At 51.0% G+C, this 20071-nt stretch overlaps 1 protein-coding gene across 2 annotated transcripts in view; it reads left to right on the top strand.

Moving 5' to 3' along the window:
- Positions 1-18075, top strand: part of DKK3 (dickkopf Wnt signaling pathway inhibitor 3) — a 48389-nt gene extending 30314 nt beyond the window's left edge. For both annotated transcript variants that reach the window (XM_017881600.1, XM_017881599.1), the window contains exons 5-8: positions 12724-12816; positions 14103-14247; positions 15235-15391; positions 16511-18075. In XM_017881600.1, coding sequence (XP_017737089.1) covers positions 12724-12816; positions 14103-14247; positions 15235-15391; positions 16511-16733 — 618 coding nt within the window. In that variant the 3' untranslated portion in view covers positions 16734-18075. The remainder of the gene's footprint in view (positions 1-12723; positions 12817-14102; positions 14248-15234; positions 15392-16510) is intronic.
- The last annotated feature ends 1996 nt before the right edge of the window (positions 18076-20071 follow it).

Below are 20071 nucleotides of genomic sequence, written 5' to 3' on the forward strand. Positions count from 1 at the left end.
CCCCCCCCCCGCTATGTAGCCTGGACTTCCTCACAACATGGTGGCTTAGTTCAAAGGGCAGGCACCTGACGAGGGAAAGAGCCAAATGGAAGCTGTGTTGTCTCTTAGAACCCAGCCTTGAAGTTATGCAGCATTACTTCCTCCATAGTCAGTTCCTTAGAAGTGAGTTGTTAGAGCCAAGTGCTCTGCTAGGATAAGGACAGTATGATTGAGGGGCTGTTATGCTGCCTTCCAACCCCCTACTATTTTCTGTTTCTAGAAGCAATCCCTTGATCAAAGAAGCTATGAGTGTTCTAAGTGGAGAAGAGGCCAATGATTTCAGTGCAGGTCTTGGGGGCTTTAGGGACTGAGGCATTTCCCTCCTTGGGTTGCCTGGAGACACCAGTTATCAACCAGCCATGGGTCGCCTGGACAGGGCCACCCCTCAGAGAGAAAAACCAACTGTGGGCACTTCCAGCCCTCCCATCTGAATCTTGGCTTTCCCAGTATGAGTCTTGGCATGTCTTATAACCACCTGTTGGTCCTTGAACCCTGAACTTTTCCTCCCCTTGTCACCCCACCCCTCAGTACCCAACTGGGGTGGGTTCTCAGGGCTGGGGAGCACCCAGGAGAGAGGCGCTAGCTGCCTGGTGGGAGAGTCAGGGAAGGCTTCCTTGAGAAGGAGACATCTGTGCTGCTCCCTAAAGATTAATGGACAGATAAGGGAGGTAAGGGCATTCTAAAAGCATGGGCCAAAAATCTGGGTCCTAGGGAGGTCAGAAAAATCAGGCTGGAAAACAGGCTGGGAGCTGACTCTTAAGAGCTTTGTATACCTTGCAGTTTGGACTCCAGGTCATGGTTGCCGGAGAAGGTGGAGAGACAGTCAGTTGTGAGGTAGAATGTGCTCAGGGTGACAGTCTTATGGGAACTCATGACCTTGGTCAATTTGCTACAGTCCAGAACCCCCATAAGCCTTGCAGATTGAGAGACCAGACCTGCTCAGCAATCTTGCTAACTAAATTCCAATCTCACTAATGTGTAAACCAAAAGCACAGGTTATTAATTTGCAGGGGTGAGGAACATCTCATTCCAGTGGCAGGAAAGTGGGGACTCCCACCCAGGATGCCCCTTATGTGGTGTCAGCATCCTGGGGGACAAGTTTGGTTTTCTGTAGGTTGCTGGGTGAGTGAGAATTAAAGCCAAGGGAGCTTGAGATCGCTGAAGGGACGTCGTGGGTTCCAGGGTGCCTGGTGCAATCAGAGCAGAGAGCTGCCACAGAGCTCCAGGCCTCCCTCTCCCCGGGTCACTGGGGACACACCTTTTGTTCACTCCCTCTCTCCTTGTCACATTCTTTTATGATGCCAGAGTCACAGATGCGGGCTGACTCTTCCCAGGGCCTGCAAGGCGGGCTGCCTCCTCTGATTACGTGTTGATTGAATTTATGCAACCCTTAGCCTTCTCCAGGGGCCCTCGGCTGCAGCAGCTTTCTGAACAATTATGATCAATGATGTGCATAATCAAGTTTGTGTTTTAGGCAGATAACTGGGGCTGCAGAAAGGAGTCTGGTGGAGAGGGAAGCAGGCTGGTGGCTGGACACTGGCCTCCTTGCTGCCACATTGTGCAGAGGATGAGGTAGGACTGGTGGGAGCATCTGTGAGGGTAGCAAAGGCCGTTCCCTGCCTGGGAGGAAACCCCAGGACAGTGAGCCCCAAACCACCAGAGCCCCTCTCCACCAATTTCCTGGCCTTAGCAGGGGCTGGGCAGGAATAGAGACTTCTCAGGAGGGTAGAGTTAGGAGTGAAGCCAGCTTCCTTTCTCTCTGGCACTCATCTCCTGGGATCCACATCCAGATTCAGTTCCTGAGAACCTGGTGAGAACTTGGCTACCCGCCTGTGACCGGAAGCATTTCTCTCCGAGTCATGTGGAGGACTTCACACGGACCTGGGCTGGCTCTCCTGTGCTGCATCCAGACACTGTAGGCCCTGCGGGGTTTGCAGCCTGGAGTTTGCAGCAGCTGAAAGGCCTGTGGGCCCTGAGCATATACAGCAGCAGCTGCGAGGGGCTGCTCCTGCCAAGGCTTCCCCGCCCAGCCTCCATTTCCTGACACAAGGGTCAGACAGTTGGAGCTTCCTGTGGGTTGGGGAACAGAGGCCAAGGCCCCTGAGTAGATGGGAAAAGTTAGGCTGGGGAGAGTCTGAGGCGTTCACTGTCATGATTTGTGCCTTTCCTTGTGTCAGTGAACCTGTTCCCCACCTCTGTAGCTGCTCTTGTTACCTTGGGATACTCAACCTGGCCATCTTTTTGGATCCCAGCCCCCATGTGCTGACTGACCTAGCAGGAGAGCCAGCTGCTGCTTCACATCCCAGCTCCAGCACTCACTAGCTGTGTGACTTTGGCAAGTTACTCAGCCTTTCTGTCCCTCAGTTTCCTCGTCTGTAAAACAGGAATAATAACAGTCCTCTCTCAGTGGATTGTGTGGAGATCACATGAGTTAATGCTTAGGATGCAGGACAGCTCTGGGAATAATATCTAGGAAGCAATATAAATGTTGGCCATTATGGCTATGACTGTTTCATGACAACCCCTATCATCACACAGAATCCAGAGGCCTTTTCTCCAAGTACAGAAGCTGCACCTGAGCATGGTTGCTCATACCTGTAATCCCATCACTCTGGGAGGCCAAGGTGAGAGGATCACTTGAAGCCAGGAGTTCAAGGCCAGTTTGGGCAACACAGAGACCCCATCTCTACAAAAAATAAAAATAAAAACAAAACCAAACAAAATGTTAAAAAAAAGAAGGAAGAAGAAAGAAGAAGAAGAAGGAGGAGGAGGAGGAGGAAGAGGAAGAAGAGGAAGAGGAAAAGGAGAAAAGAAAAGAGAAGAGGAAGAAAGAAGAAAAGAAGAAAGAAGGAAGAAGAAGAAGAAAGGAAGAAGAAGAAAAGCTGCACATACAGAGCTCCTGAAGCACAGGCCAGAATCTGGGTTGGTGAGTGGGTAGGGGGAGGAAGGCTTCCTGGCCTCCTCCCTGGAGTGCTGTGTCGTCTGCTCCTGTCTGGGGTCAGGAGCAGGCACCCCGATGTCCTTGTTTTCTTATCTTCATGGATGTCTTTGAGGCCACCTCTCTTTCTATGGCCACCAGCCCCTCCTTCTCAACCTTCTCCTGCTCAAGGCCAACCCCACTCTCTCTCTTCCAAGAAATGCACCTGTTGAATCTTCACATTGATCGGATTGGCACATAAAATACAAGACACCCTATAGAATACCAAAATAATTTTTGGTATGAGTCTGTCCCGTGTAATAATTGGGGCATACTATATGAAAATACTATTCATTGTTTATCTGAGATTCAGCTATGGCTGGGCATCTTGTGATTTTATTTGCTAAATCTGGCAAATAAAATTTAGCTAAATAAAATTTATTTGCTAAATTTGACTAAATCTCCTTTAATCTGTCCAATAACCTCATGAGGTTCCCCACTTTGAGGCCCCTAAACGAAGCGGTCCCATGCAAGTGGAATAAGGAGCCATTGAGGAGGCAGCGGGTCTGGGAGACCTGGAATTGCTGCTGGACTTGTCAGTGTATTTGGGCCTGAAATGCCCGTCAGCCTCCTGATCTTCTGCATGTGGAGTGCCAACTGTGGACTCGGTGTGTCTGGGGAAGGATAGACCCAGGTCAGGCTCAGTCGCTCCACCCACACAGTGTGTCTTTGGATAGGTGGTGGGGGCTGTGCCGACCCTAAGTCCCTGGAGAAGTGTTGAGGGGAGTGGGTAGAGAGAGCTCTCCCCACAGCTGCCAACCCAGGTGGGATGATAGACACTCGGATGAGTAGAGACAAGCCACTTCCTTTGGAGTTAAATATGCGTCTGACTTCTCCAGAGGAAATGCCACTCAGACTGAAAGAATGTTGGGAGGCTCTGTGTGTGGAGGGCTGGCTCTCGGTGGCCTGGCAGCAGGACAAGATTCCTGGAGGAGGGAACAAGCTTTTCCAGGGACCGGCAAAGAAAGGAGGCTCCCAGAGGAGCCCCAGAGGTAGGAGCTGTATGTATTGGAAGGGGAAGAGGGAGGATAGGAGGAGAGAGAGAACTCCAGGACTATTTCCTGAATGAGCAAGGCATGACAGGCACTAAAGGGTTGGGAGCAGTGTTCTCCACTGGGGTGCCAAGCTCTGCTCGGGGTGCATTTTCCTCTTTCCTAGGCTGTGTGACTTAGGGAAGAAAATTAGTGGGAGCAGCCCCAGGCGAGCCAGGCCTTTGCAGACATTAGTGCTTCAGAATAATAATAGCTGGCACTGAGGGGCTCCTGGCTCCTGCCTGGGTTTTTCCACAGGGCAGTCTCTGCTGTGGGTCAGGCTCGAGCCCCTCAGTGAGATTTGCAGCCCCCACCTCCTGAGCTGGCTGAGAGTTTCCAGTGTAGCATCCAGGAAAGACTGGAGGCGCCCTGTTGTGTTCCAGACAAATGTGCATCTTACAGGCTTCTGTGACTGGCCTGGTTTTAAGGTCAAAAAAGGACTCTCAGGAATGGGGAAAGCCTGACTTGGGAATCCTGTAGGATAAAAGGGAGGCTGCCTGCTGCTCTTCCTCAGGGCACTGTTCCTAATCCTGCAGTCACCTTGTGCCAGGGCCAGCCTTGTGGACCCTGCCCTCCTGCAGCAGGCACAACTGGCAGTACTCCACCTCCCTGAGAGTTCCAGAGCTCCCTCCTGCCTCACACTGCCACCTCCTGCCCCCTGGCTGGGGCCCCGACCCAGCGCACCCACTCCCAGAGAGAGCACCATAGAGCACTGGGTTGCAGTTGAGCAGAAGTTGGCTTGAGTGCAGCTCTACCACTTCTTCTGATTTTGGCAAGTGACTTCACTGTACTGTCTCAGTTTCCTCATCTGTCAAATGGGGCTTCTCTTGCTTACTTTGGAAGACAGGATAGTGTGCGGATGAGCTGAGGCGATGGATGCCCGGGGGCCTAGCCCCCAGGGGTGATTGAATTGTGTCTATTTTTTCTTGTCCCTTGCAGTCTCCTTGTCCTTGTTGGTAGTTGGCCCATCCTGGGCCCTCTGTTGGTTCCATTACAACTGTCGTCCTTCTTCTTGTCTTCCCCTCCAGAGCAGAGGGCTCTAGGATGAAGCAGGAAGTTGTGCTGTTGGTAATGGGCAGGGCACTGACTCAAGCCTGATGTTCTGGGCCTTTTCAGTAGAAATGTATTCATTAAAAAATGGACCCATTGGCCCACACTTAAGCTCAGAAGAGGCCATCCTTTGAACTCCTGCCGTGAGTTAAGCACTGCACATAGAGATCCACTCTAGGGGTAGAGTGAGTGGAGGCCACTAAGCACTATGCATCTGTTATCTCCTTAATCTGTCCAGTAACCTCACGAGGTTCCCTGCTTTACAGATAAGACCCAGAGAGACTCAGTAATTAGGCCAAGATCACCTAGCTTGTAAGTGAATGTGTATTAGAACCCAGGCGTGTGTGCAAAAAGCCTGTCTCAGCCCTACATGGCCCCCGATACACTTGTGCCATATGGTCTTGACTTGTGACTGAGCAGTATGGCAAGTGCAGCGACAGAACCTGTAGAGGGGAGTATGGGGGCCCAGTGGGGAATGGGGAACTGTGCCTGGACTCTCCCAGTGTTGGCACTGCAAGTCCTGCATCCCAGGATGCCCCTAGCCCTGGGTGAACCAGGACCTTGGCCACTTCACCCACACTGCTGGCTCTTTACCAGAGGACCACCTCTGCTCAGGAGGGTGCCTGGGTCAAGCTGCTTCCCTACCCATGGGTTCTGGGAACAGTCCCACATCCAGAAGAGGATATTTGTTTATCTCACAAATTATACCATCTGTTCATCCTGGGAGCGCTCAGGGCCTGGCATGACCATGCCACCCCCCAGGGTGCCAGGAAATGGTAATCCACAGATAACATGCCCCACCCAAACCTTCAGTGACCAGAATGTGTATGGGGCTGGGGCGCCAGAGCCTGGCTCAGCCAAGAGACCCTGTTCTGGTCCCTGTGGCTCAACATCCTTTGGAATGCACCAGTACCTCCCCACTGACCACCCCTCTGTCACCTTCTAGCAATAAGATGCTGAAGGTTTAGGAGCAGAGCTGACTGTGCATGGAAAATCTAAAACAGAGGAGATTGGGGCTGCTGGCTTGTGTGGAGGGAAGCCACATGTACTAGTTTGCTAGGGCTGCCATCACAAAGTACCCCAACCAGGATGACTTAACAGAAATCTATTCTGTCACGGTTCTGGAGGCTGGAAGTCTGAAATCAAGATGTCAACAGAATTGTTTCCTTATGAGAGCTGTGAGGGAAGGATTGTGCTTTTATGGATGTGTGTGTAAATTTGAGCTTTTCTTCCATCAACACCGTTGGGCTCTAAGGCTCTATGACCAGTGGTTCATCTACTCATCAGTTCATTATTTCTGTTATTTTTTATTTTTTCCAAGATGAGGTCTTACTGTCTCACCCAGGTTAGAGTGCAATGGTGCAATCTTGGCTCACTGCAACCTCCACCTCCCAGGCTCAAGCGATCCTCCCACCTCAGCCTCCCACATGGCTGGAATCACAGGTGCATGTCACCATGCCCAGCTAACTTTCTGTTATTCTTTTAGTGAATGGCAGCTGTGAGTCAAACACATGCTGGGGTAATTAGAGTCAGAGACTGCTCCAGAACTCATGTTTAAATTTAATTGCCATTTTAACAGTATTAAGAGGTGAGACCCTTAAGGGTTATTTAGATCCTGAGGGCTCCACCCTCAGACATGGATTAATGCCATTATTGTGGGAGTTGGTTTCTTATAAAAGGGCAAGTTTGGTCCCCTTTTCTCTTGCCCGTTCTTGTGGCTCTTTCACCTTCTGCCAGGGGATGATGTAGCAAGAAGGCCCTCACCGGATGCTAGCTCCTCAATCTTGGACTTCCCAGCCTGCAGAACCATGAACCAATAAATTTCTGTTCATTATAAATTACCCAGTCTCGGGTATTCTGCTATAGCAGTAAAAATGGACTAAGATGGTGACTGACCTCTCAGGGTGGCTGTGAGGATCTGAGAGGCATACTGTACTTAAAGCCTGAAGCATGTGCATGCAAATGGTTGGCACTCTCTAAACCTCCACTCTTGTCCTCTCCTCCTGCACAGTGTGCAGAGCTCTGAGGACAAGTGCATCCTATTGATGGAGGTCCTGAGCCTCCACTCTGCGTGCAGTTGACCCTCACTTCTTGCCCTGAAGATGTTCTCTCCAGAGCCATGAGCTTGAGAGGAGCTAGGGGAAGGCCCTGGCCCTGGAGGCATCTATCCCCAGCAGCCTCTTCCTTTGGGCCTCCAGTGAACAAGAATGTCTGGGATTCCAGAGAAGTGTGGGAAATCCAAGTGCCCGGCCACTATGAGGAGTGAGGTGCAGTAGCAAAAGCGTCCCAAAGAAGCGGTGCCTCTGCGGGTCCCCCACAGACCCTGGGAAAGCCTCTAGGGACTTGCTTGTTGTCTGCTCCCTCCTCCAGGTTTTGACTTCTGCTCTCTCAGAGCCTCTCTCCTCTGATCAACTCTAAACTGGAAAATCGAAGACTCAGAATGACTCCTTTGCCATTTTCCACTATTTCATGATAGTGTCGAAGCACCGGGGCTGCTTCCAGCCCAACATTCCTGCCAAATCTATGCCGTGTTCCCGGTCAGCCCTCTCTCCCACCGGCTTCTGAGCTTTCTAAATATAGTTCCCTCCTCGGGACAACAAAGAAGCCATCCTCTGAATGACTGCATTCCCCATGGCCAGCTTCTGGGCTGTTTGTCAGATTTCCCCAGCAGGATGGGAGGGAGGAGTGGGGGCAAACAGGAGTGGCCAGGACTGGAGAGGAGCTGCTGAAGTCCATGCAGCAGGGTGCTGTCTTCCAGCCATATGACATTTGGGCCCAGACGCCCAGTGGCTATGACCTTGACCGTGAGTTCCTGCCTTCTGCCTCTGGGGATGCATGAGGCCCAGGGCCCTGTCCTGGGCAGGTGCTACTAAGTTGTGACTAAAGAAGAGGAGAGAGAAATGGTGATCTCCCCAGCAAGAAATGAAAAGAGTCTGTTGGCTCCACTCCCATCAAGCTGGGTGACCTCTCGGCAGATTCTTTCCTTCAGTCTCAGTTTCCACATCTGTGAAGTGGGCATAAGGACTATGTCAAGGAGACTAGAGAGAAATTGTGCCAAGTGGCGGGCACTAGTGGTCCTATCTGGCCAGGGCTCTGCGTGCATGTGATGGGTTGTAGGCGTAGCCTCTGAAGTGCTTTTTGGTGCGCCTTTCACTTTAGCCCGGTGCAGAATGGAGTCCCTCTTCCAGTCCCAGGGCTAAGAGGTAGAGGCCCTGCAAGGTACTCATTCCTTACTAAAACAAGACCCCAAGCCCAGAGCCCCTGCCTTCCCTCCCAGGCCTCTTATTTCTGATCTCAGCTTCTCAGCCATCCAGAGCCCAGTTGGATGCTGAGGCCCCTTTAACACCTTGGCTCAAATGTGGACAGAACCCTTGAGCATAGCTAAGAGCAATTAGAATTATTGAAAAGAATAAAACCTGGATTTCTCAGCTCTGGGCCTGGCTGTGCTTGGAGGGCACTGACACATGTCCTCTCCACCCACCCACTCAGTTCTGCTAAGGGTAGAGGGCCTGACCTCCTCCTCAGGTCTAACAAACACCGGGAACGGTGGGGCCAGCCCCTACTGCTAGCGGTCCTTAGGAGAGACTCAATGCAAACAGCTTTACTGGATGGAGATCCTGGCCTTTGTACAACAAAAGGTCACTCTGCCCCGGGACTTGCCTGGGGTGGACATACAGGCCGCTGCCCACCTGTTTGACATCCTCAGGATGTAGGTAAGTGGGGACTAGATGTGTGATCCCCAAGTGCTGACCAGGACAGAGATGTCAAGTTTTGGTGGATGCCTTAGGGCCCTGTTGATTTAGACCTTCCTTTCGGCTCACAAGCTGGTCCCCTGGCAGGGGTGCATCATGGCGGGATCAGGCATTAGATATGTGGAGGAGCAGATGCATCGCTATCTGTTGCTATGGCCACCGTTCACTGAGCATGAACTCCATGCAACAGCCCTGCAAAACAGCTCCTGCCTTCATCTTTGTTTTTAATAGAGGTAGAATCAGCAGCCCAAGGTTTCACAGCTGTTAAGTGGCAAAACTAGGATTCAGTTTGTGCACCTTCGAGTCCCGAAGTTTCTAGTATGACCATAATTCTTAAAGAGTGTGTTCCTCCTGGGAATGGCAGTTGCACATCCAACCAGACAAGCTGGTGGGCTTGATGATAACAAAAGCCTCAAGCTTTCTTGAGGGGAATCATGCGGAACTAACCTACCAGTGCTCCTTGCTGATACCCCAAAGGAAACCAGGAGCTTTGGCATATTTAGATTTTTCAAAGGTCTTTGGCAAAGTTCCATGCCAAAAATTTTTTTCCTTACCTAGAAAACAATTAAGTTAGAAGGGAATGCTTTGTCATGCACAGGAGCCTGCTTAGGGAAAGGAAGATATTCCTAAGGATGAAAATGCACTTGTCTTGATGGATAATTGTAAATCGCAGGGTCTTACAGGAGTTGATGCTGGAAGAGTCTTAGCTCATATTTTTAATTAAAGATCTAGGAGAGGAAATGTATAGTGAAAATCCCAAGTCTACGAAGGCCTTTTGGGGGAATGAGAAGCCAAGTTAATGGAATGTATGTTTTTTGCACTAGTTCTCAAATCATTGTTAACGATCAGCATTTTGTTAGCCTGTTTGCCACAGTAAGATCCAAGTGCTTTCACCCACTCAGCACGGATTTATTGTGTGCCCACGATGTTCCAGGCACAGTGCTGGGCATAGGCATGAGTGTGGTGGTATTCTGCTTTACAGAAGGGCTTTACAAAAGCATATGGTTTCATCTTTTTCCTGCTTTTGTTTATGGTCCTAACCCTTGCTTGTTTTAAAATCATTATGCAAAGAACAACTGCATTCTTTTAATGTCTGCGCGGAGGGATTTTCTGTGAAATGACTGTACAATAATAAGTTCCCTCTTGTTGGACATTTCTGTTATTTCTGGATTATAAATAATATAACAATATAGCCTTAAATACCCTTGTTCTCAGATATTTACATATATGGACAAGTGTTTCTGAGGGTAGTCACCAGGAAGGGAAATTATTGGGTCAAAGGACATATACATTTAACTATTTCATAGATGCTGATGGATTGCCTGCAAAACAAAACAAAACAAAACAAAACCTTCAATTTTAATTACCCCAAAGCATTTGGCAATATCTGTTTCCTGAAACCAACATTGAATATTTTTTTAGTTTCCTATTGATGCTGTAACAAATTACCACACATTTACTGAATTAAAACAACACAAATTTATTATTTTCCAGTTCTGGAGGTCAGAAGTTCAACACAAGTCCCACTGGGCTAAAACCAAAGTGTGGGCAGGGCTGCATTCCTCTCTGGAGGCTCTAAGAGAGATTCTCTTCTTGACCCGTGGCCCCCTTCCATATTCACAGCCAGCGATGGCCAGTGGAGTGTTTGTGACATCTTGCATGATATCACTGTGACACTGACTCTTCCTCTATTCCCTTTTCCATTTTTAAAGTCCCTTGTGATTCCATCAGGTGCTCCTGGAAAATCCAGCATGCACTCCCTAACCTTCAGGTCAGCTGATTAGCAGCCTGCATTCCCTCTGCCTCTCATTTCCCCTTCCTATGTAACATAACATACCCACAGGTTCCAGGGAATGGGATGTGAACATCTTTGGGGATGCCATTATTCCTCCCACCATGGAGACATTCAGCCTTTCTAATTTTTCCATTCTAAGTGGAAAAAAATGATATTCTGCTCTTTTAAGTTGCATTTCTTCATTGATTTCATTGGTGAGGTTGAATGTCTTTCTATTTGAAGAGGCAAATTTCTGTTATTCTAAGTTGTCTGTTCATACCCTTTTGTCTCCTTTACTACTGGGTTGCTCTTTCTCTCTCTCTCTTTTCAATTGAATTATGAATTTCTTAAGGGCAGAGGCCTCCTCACATTCACCTTTGTGTCCTCAGTCCCTCAAAATATAGCTGGTTCAGAGAAGGGATTCTGTGCCTCTTGGCCCCTCCTTTCTCCCAAATGTCATCTCTCCCACTCCATCTTGCCATTCTGCTTCGGAAAGAATGTCAGGAGGCTTCCGGCTGAACAGCCTGAGTTGTGTCTGTGCACAGGAGTGTGTGCTGGGCTGAGACAAAGCGCATCTGTGATTTGCTGTTAGCCCTGGGACTTCTCTGGCCATTGGGGTTCTGGCTCAGACTCAGTCCCTTCACTTGGGCTGCCGTTCACCCTACTCAGAGCCTCGGTTTTCTTATCCGTAAAAACAGCGATGGTGTCGTGCCTGACATTTGAGGGGTGCTGGGAAAGTAACTGAAACAAAAGTATCAATGCTTTGCAAGGGAGCGCCCTGGTTGCTGGGCCGCCAGCACTTGCAGTGTTGATCAAAGCAGCAGAGTCCCTGGAAGGGGACTGGAGGCAGCTGCCGGAGGTCCAGGCCTGCCCAGCCAGGCTCTTCCAGGTGGGGCTCCACACCTGCATTCAGGATGGGAGGATGCTCTGTGTTAGAGGGGGCAGCTGGTCCTTCCCTTCCTTGACCCTTTCAAAAGGTCTGCTGGGCCCCAGAATATCAGGCCTCAGGAGGGTCCTTCTCACCTCTGGCTGCTGCATGTGGAGCCCTGAACCCCCTTGGCTCAAGGGCTGGTGGTGGAAAGAAACTGTCCAACCTCAACTAGTCACATTATCTTGGAGGGACTTCTCTGCCTCCATTTCCCGGCTGGCAATATACAGAAGGCAGCCCCTACCTGCTGCCCGCTGGGAAGAGTCACTGAGGGAGATCAGGGCTGTCAAGCCTGATACCTCAAAAGGGCGATCAATGGCCATTCCTGTCGTCACGTTCCCTCCTCCCCTGCTCTCCTTCCCCTGCTTTAAAGCTGCCGGTTCCTAGGGCTGAGCCTGACAGCAGGTCCAGGAGCTGAAGCAGCCCTGCTCCTGCCAGTGACCGGTGACCATGGCAGGCCACAGTGCCTTCAGCCATGCCTCCCTGCTCTGTGACTCAGGCCTTGGGGTGGACAGATTCCCCCCACTCCCTCTCTCTCTATTTCTCCAGCCAGGCAGGGCTGGCAGCCACGAGGAGACAGCACCTGGGCTGGGAGGGCTGGAGTCCAGCCTCCTCTAATTCATTTCCATGCTGGCAGCTGCCTTTGCCTCTTGCGGGGACCCTAGACCCAGGACCCTGAGGGTGCTCCCTGCGGGCAGGGCTGTGGCTTTGTGGCAGGGTCCCTGGTGATGCCCCCTTTGCTGCCTCCCAGTCTTCACAGTCAGCAGAGCCCTTGGCGCCTGGCTTCCAGCCTTTCCTGTGCAGTCAGGCGGGCCTGGACCTCATTAGCTCTTTTTATTAAATCCATCTGTTCTGTGTGGAAGACCAGCCTTGAGTCCCTGTGCTCTCGTCCTGGGTGTGGGCAGGGGGAGAACTGTGCACAGATGGTGATTGTGTGAATTTGGTGTGGGATCCTCCAGGCTCTGGGCCGCCAAGCCTGCTAGGCGTGGAGATGCTGAAGGGCAGTGTGGCCACGCAGGGCTCAGGAGCACCTGGAGTCTGGACGCCTTTCCTGACCCTCCTGAGCCTATGGGGTCAAGAGTGGGGAAAGGAAGCGGCCAACCCTTCCTGGGCACTGTGGGCCTGCTGCTGTGCTCTCCATTGACACATCTGCTCCCTGTGCCCTTCCACAGGAGTGCATCATCGACGAGGACTGCGGGCCCAGCAAGTACTGCCAGTTTGCCAGCTTCCAGTACACCTGCCAGCCGTGCCGGGCCCAGCGGACAGTGAGTATGCCAGGGCCTCTGGGACTGTGGCACCTGGATCTCGGGCACCTGGGGGAGAAGGCCAGGGGCCCCAGGGTTCTCAGCTGGGCTTCCCAGAAGAGCCTCACCATGATGGGGAGGACCTAAGAGGGCTCCCCAAAGGACTGACTCCTGGAGTGAACAGGAAATCATTCCAGTCTGGGATGACAGGAAGCCATCTGCAGACCCAGGGCCACTCCCATCCCACCCCATGTCCTCTGGTCATGTTGTTTGTGTCACTGATGGCAGAGAAGAGGAGGGACGGCCAGGCACCGTGGCTACACCCATAATCCCAGCACTTCGGGGAGACCAAGGCAGAAGGATCACTTGAGGCCAGGAGTTCAAGAAGGGGAGGGAAGGGAGAGGAGGTGTCCCTACACCTGTTCCTTCCCCTGGGGATGACCCATCCTAGTAGACAAACAGAGACATTCCCACAGCCCCCAAGCAGGGAGAGCGGCAGCTGCTCTCCTTCTGGGCCTGCACCCCACCCGCCAGATCTTTCTCCCAATCTGCCAATAAGAGAGGGCAGAGGGACGGGGCAGGAAGAGGCCAGGGCACTGCTCCAGTGTAGGTTACACTGGGAAATGTGAAGCCAGGGCAAAGGAGACTCTTCCTCCACCCAACAGGCATTTTGGACGAAGCCACTTGGACTTGCAGACTTTTCCTCATCATTTTTCCTTATTCAGACAATAACACAGCATGCTAATAAGTTTGGAAAGTCAAGCAGTTCTTATTACCTTACCCGGCTGTCTGTGGTGAGGCCACTGCTGTTGCATCTCCCAGCCAACCCCACTCAGTGCCATCACTGGGCACAGCCATGGGGACCTCACTTTGCTCTCTAACTGCCATGCCCTGTGTCGCTGCAGGACCCTGGCACCCACTGGCCATCTTCATCTTGGGCCGGCTTGGGCCTTAGTTTAATCGGCTCATCATTGGGCCTTGCCTCTTTGGGCCTGGACCTAGGGACCTAAGGAAAAGACAGAAGGGCACAAGTCTGTGGGGACCACAAAGATCCCCTGCTGTTCTTTGCAAAATCTTAAGCTCCATGAGTCCTCCCGGTGTCATTTTTCCAGTGTTCTGACCCCCATGTCTCTCCAGCCAAGCTCCCACCTCTGTCCCGTTGACTTTCACTGAAATCTCAGCCTGGTCTACCTGTCTCTACAATGGGAGGATGCAGGTTGGCCCATCTGTGGTATCTTCAGGCTGGGCTCTCAGCAGGCCCCCAGTCCCTGAGCCACCCGCTCTAGGCTCTTCCCACCTGTCCGCAGCTCTGCACCCGGGACAGTGAGTGTTGTGGAGACCAGCTGTGTGTCTGGGGTCACTGCACCAAAATGGCCACCAGGGGCAGCAATGGGACCATCTGTGACAACCAGAGGGACTGCCAGCCGGGACTGTGTTGTGCCTTCCAGAGAGGTAAGTGGCTTCCCCTCAGATGCAGGAAACACCCTGTCCCAAGCTCAACCAGACTGGGCCTCCTGGGGCCACGTCCATGCCAATCACATGGGTTCGCATCCCACATCTTGGGTAGGCTCCCAAATGCTCATCAGTGTGTGCTGCCCTCCCACAGCCTCTGCCCAGAGTGGAAAGACCACCTCCTTTTTTTCCCCCAGAAAAGTTAAATGACTTCAAGATGCAAAAGCCCAGTCTGGAAGGAACCCCCAGATGGGTGGGACTAGCAGCCCCCTCCCTCCCACCACTCCTTATTTCCCAGGTTCCTTTTCCTGTGAATCACCCACTTCCACTCCCATCTTCCATCCTCACTGCCTCTCCCAGGTGAGGTCTGCTCAGGCTCTCTCTGCCCCCATAGGGCTTTTGAAAAATTCTCATTTGCCACCACCCCAGCTCTGCATCCCCAGCCCGCTAGTCCTCCCCATACCTGCCGCCTGCGTTATCTTCCTAAAGGGCTGCTTTTTGGGTATTGCCCCTCTGGGACCTGCAGCAGCTCCTGTTGTCTCCCACGTTGTTCTGACCCCTTAGGCTGTCTTGCGAGGCCTCATGCAGCTCCAACTTACTTGTCCTCCTTTTCTCTCCACTACTCCTTGGCCTATTTGGGAATTTCACCAGCCCTGACATTTTCCACTGAGCTCAACCCCAGGCCTTTGCTGGTGCTGTGCCTGGGCCTGAATGCCTTTGCCCCACTCTTAATTTCTTCAGACTTTCTGGCCCTCAAGCTCTAGCAGAAGCCCACTTCTTCCAGGCAGTCCTCCCTGCTTCAGCCCTACCAATCATTCCCTCCTGAGCCCAGGCTGCCATTCTTGTTTCCTATCATTCCATGTGTTCAAACCTGCACTTTGGGGTTGACGGTGGGAGGTAGGAGGTTGTGCTCCATTTCTTTGCCCCTCCCCTCGGAGCCCTTCTGCCTACACTGGGCACACAGGGGTGACTCTGGGCTGGTTCCAGGCCTGCTGTTCCCTGTGTGCACACCCCTGCCTGTGGAGGGCGAGCTTTGCCATGACCCTGCCAGCCGGCTTCTGGACCTCATCACTTGGGAGCTGGAGCCTGATGGAGCCTTGGACCGATGCCCTTGTGCCAATGGCCTCCTCTGCCAGCCCCACAGGTGAGGCCCCCTTTCCCTCCCTCTAAGGGAGCCAAGGGCTGAGGAGGTACCATCCAGCAGGGGCACAGGAGCAGGAGCAGAAGCAGGTTTGCCCCGGGAGAGATGTAGATTCCCTTTAGGATTGGTTTGAGAGGCCATTGGGTCATGCAGATGGAAGGGTCCAATCAGCAGTCAGTTCTGGGGCTCTGGAGCCCAGGCTGCCCAGCAGGCACAGATCTGGGGCTCATCCAGCTGGTGGCTGAAGCTTCATGAGTGGATGGCCCAGGGAGAGGGCATGGAGGGAGAAAAGCCTGGGCTTCCTCTCCAGACCAATCACAATGACAGACACACAGAGAAAAAGGAGCTGGCAGAGAGGCCACAGGGAGGCCAGGAGTGACCACCAAGGTGGAGGGCACAGCCCACAGTGTTTGAGGCTGCTGAGACTCCGTGAGGCATCAGGCTCAGGCCTGGCCAGCTTCTCAGGGCACATCTCCCTGTCCTCCCTGCAGCCTCTACTCAATCTTCTCTCCCAACAGAATCCAGGGCTGCTAGGCAGACAGGCAGAACTCCCGTTCCCCATGGCTATGTGCAGTGGCTCACACCTGTAATCCCAGAGCTTTGGGAGGCCAATACAGGATTGCTTGAGGCCAAGAGTTCGAGACCAGCCTGGGCAACACAGATTCCATCTCTACCAAATACATTAATTATTTTTAAAAAAGGAATTCTTCCTCCCCACTCCCACAGAGGTCCATGGCTCCCTGCATGTGGCTAGACTACACCCCAGGGTCAGGCTAACTCCTGCCTGGAGGCCCGAATGGGCCAGGGTCTTTGAGGAACTGTGGTACTGCTATACAGCCCTCGGGTCCTGCCCCTGGGCTGTGAGGCCTGAGAGTCACAGGAGGTCAGGCCTGCGCTGGAGGAGGGAAGCTGCCCTCCACCAGCACATTCTCCCAAAGTGAGCCTCCGTCAGCCATCATTTTAAGATAGATGTTGATGGGAAGTGAAGTGTCTCTGTTGAAGAGACAGGAGAGGAGGGGGTGTAAAGGTGAGGCTGAGAGCCCCACAGAGTCAGGACGCCTTAGCTTTGGGCCTGGGCAGGCTCCCATGTTTACAGCCTGGCTTTGTCCCATCTCTCCCCAGCCACAGCCTGGTGTACGTGTGCAAGCCGACCTTCGTGGGGAGCCGTGACCAAGATGGGGAGATCCTGCTGCCCAGAGAGGCTCCCGATGAGTATGAAGTTGGCAGCTTCATGGAGGAGGTGCGCCAGGAGCTGGAGGACCTGGAGAGGAGCCTGACTGAAGAGATGGCGCTGGGGGAGCCTGCGGCTGCCGCCGCCGCACTGCTGGGAGGGGAAGAGATTTAGATCTGGACCCGGCTGCGGGTAGATGTGCAATAGAAATAGCTAATTTATTTCCCCAGGTGTGTGCTTTAGGCGTGGGCTGACCAGGCTTCTTCCTACATCTTCTTCCCAGTAAATTTCCCTTCTGGCTTGACAGCATGAGGTGCTGTGTATTTATTCAGCTCCCCAGGCTGTTCTCCAGGCGTCACAGTCTGGTGCTTGGGAAAGTCAGGCAGGGTTAAAGACAGGACCAGGGTGTCACCCCTGTCCAGATTATTGACTGCTTTGCCTCTACCGGTTGGCAGACAGCAGTTTGTTCTACATGGCTTTGATAATTGTTTGAGGGGAGGAGATGGAAAGAATGTAGAGTCTCCCTATGATGGGTTTTGGGGAAATGTGAAGAGTGCCCTGCTTTGCAAACATCAGCCTGGCAAAAATACAACAAAGGAATTTTCCACGCAGTTCTTTCCATGGCCATAGGTAAGCTGTTGCAGATGAAATGTTCTCTTTACCCTGCATTACATGTGTTTATTCATCCAGCAGTGTTGCTCAGCTCCTGCCTCTGTGCTGGGACAGCGTTTTTCATATCCACAATCAATTCCCTCTCTCAGCACAGCCTGGGGAGGGGGTCATTGTTCTTATCCATCGGGGATCTCAGAGGCTCAGAGACTGCAAGCTCCTTGCCCAAGTCACACAGCTAGTGAAGACCAGAGCAGTTTCACCTGGTTGGGACTCCAAGCTCAGTGTTCTCTCCACTACCCCATACCAGCCTTGGTGCCACCAAAAGCACTCCCCAAAAGGAAGGAGAATGGGACTTTTCTTTTGAGGCATGCACATCTGGAATTAAGGTCAAACAAATTCTCACATTCCTCTGAAATTAAACTTCTGTTAGGAACAGCAGTGTTCTCACAGTGTGGGGCAGCCATCCTTCTGATGGAAACAATGGTTTTGACACTGTCCCTCTTTGGCAGTTGCATTAGTAACTTTGAAAGGTACATGACTGAGCATAGCATATAGGTTAACTTGCAGAAACAGTATGTAGGTTAATTGTAGGGTGAGGATTATAAATGAAATGTGCAAAATCACTTAGCAGCAACTGAAGACCATTATCAACCACGTGGAGAAAATCAAACTGAGCAGGGCTGTGTGAAATATGGTTGTAATATGCAAACTGCGAACATTGAACTCTACGCCACTCCGCAAATGATGTTTTCAGGTGTCATGGACTGTTGCCACCATGTATTCATCCAGAGTTATTAAAGTTTAAAGTTGCACATGATTGTATAAGCATGCTTTCTTTGAGTTCTAAATTATGTATAAACACATGTTGCATTTAGAAATCAAGCATAAATCACTTCAACTGCTCTTCTGTAGTTCTTGGATTCCTTTTCCCTCTTGACTTTGAATAAATGTAAAATCCTTTCAACCAGAAAAAGTAAAATAGAAATGACCTGTATTAAAAATTCTTCCATAGAAGCAAATTTTCCACACAACCGAAGCACACCTCTTTCAGCATCAAAATATTTTAGAAATCTTAACTATTTTTGGATGGGAATTTGTCTTAAAGACTGGAAATGCTTCACTGCCTTCTGAAAGGACAAATGGAATACGTATGACTTTTTTTAGGGGAGCCTTCTTTAATCAAATGCAGTTTGGGGCCATAACACAGTAATATCCTCAAGGACCGTAATATTAGAGCTACTATATTGAAGTTAGCTGTGTGGCAAGTGCCAGATTACCTCTATTCATTCATTTAATCTTCACTGAATTCCATGAGCATTTTCTTCATTTCATGGATGAACAAATGGAGTTGCAAAGAGATGGACAGAGTAGAAGTCAGACGAAAACAGCATCTAGTACAGTATGTCCAGGTTATAGTGATTAAGATCAAACAGGGAGCTGTTTCCTATTCAATGTCAAAAACCATCAGGACCACCCTACATTCTTATTACTTAACAGATATCTACTGAGAGCCTCCTCAGAACCAGGTGCTGTGGTATGCTCTGCGGTGCCAAGCTGACCCAGATAGGGTCCCTACCTTGAAAGCATCCCAGTCTAATGGGGGAGACACAGCCAGAGCAAGCAACGACAAAACAAAGACAGTCAACCTGATGTGGGAACAAAGGTGTTACGGGAGCCTCAGTGGAGCACATGGGGAGAGCTGGCATGGGAACTGGCTCTTGAAGATGATAGGAGTTTATCAGGAAGCCAGAGGGCACAGGAAAGGGCTTTCTGGACTGTGGGCAGAGGGAGGGAGGCACAAGGGTCAGGTGCCATGTAGGGGAAACTGCAAGTCATTTGCAGTGGCTGGAAGGCAAGGAAAGCTTGAGGAAGTGTTTGGAGAAGAGGCTAAACATTATGTCATCCAAAAAATGAAAACATTGTGGTAAATGAGATAAAACTAGGTTCCTCCATAGTTGTATATGCAGGTATAGTAGGCTGCTCCATTTTGTCATGATAGCCACAAACTTTTAAGAACATGAAAGGCTTTGCAAAATGCTTAGCTGAAGCCAGCATCTGAGTAGTTGGAGTGTCTCCTTTACTCAATCCTGAGTGAAATGTGGGAGGGGCTGGGTGGAGGTGGTGCTTGAATATCTTGCTGCTGCTCTGTCCCAGAGCCAGAGTTCCTGCCAAGCCATGGCAGATGCTATCAGGTAAACTGCTCAACAGCTGTTCCCAGTCCCTCCAGCAGCTAGGGCTCTCAGTTGAGATCAATTTTCCTCTTGTGCAGTGTGAGCTGGTGAGGAGGTGGAAAGGAGCAGTGCTGTTCTGGGGAAGGGGCAGAGCATTCCTCTCAACTCTCTTTTGCCCTCCTAGCTTGACCTACTGATGGTTGCACTCTTTCCTAAACAGTAACACATGGTCCAATGCATGCTTTTGTGCAGTGTTCTTGTTTCTGAAAGTCAAGTTGTGACAATTAATGCTGTATCTAACCAAATGATCACAGCCTACCTCTTCCCCATGGGAACTACAATCAAGGAGAATCTTCCGATTTCATGTACACTCAACCTAGGTGGCCACAAGCTTCATTTGGGCCACAAACTCCTTTGAAACCCTCATAAAAACTGTCCTACTATCTCCCTGGTAAATCACACATACACACAGTTTTGCCTTTCAGGACATATGGCCTTATAAGATTTTGACTACTAGTGACCAAAATGTCGGTGTTTTTCAAAAATTACACAGGATTAAGATGGAATAGTTTTATTTAGCAAACAAAAAACTTGCTAATTCAGAGTATCCTCTAGTCCACGTACTGTGGTTTAGACTACATTTGCAAAATTAGGGCCTTGACGCTGAACAAAATAAAATCCAGAGGAAGAACTACAGTATCCAATCAAAAAGGAAGTACTAGCAAATGA

The sequence above is a fragment of the Rhinopithecus bieti genome, unplaced genomic scaffold (genome assembly GCF_001698545.2).
Source record: "Rhinopithecus bieti isolate Rb0 unplaced genomic scaffold, ASM169854v2 scaffold_11944, whole genome shotgun sequence".
NCBI classification, from domain to species: domain Eukaryota; kingdom Metazoa; phylum Chordata; class Mammalia; order Primates; family Cercopithecidae; genus Rhinopithecus; species Rhinopithecus bieti.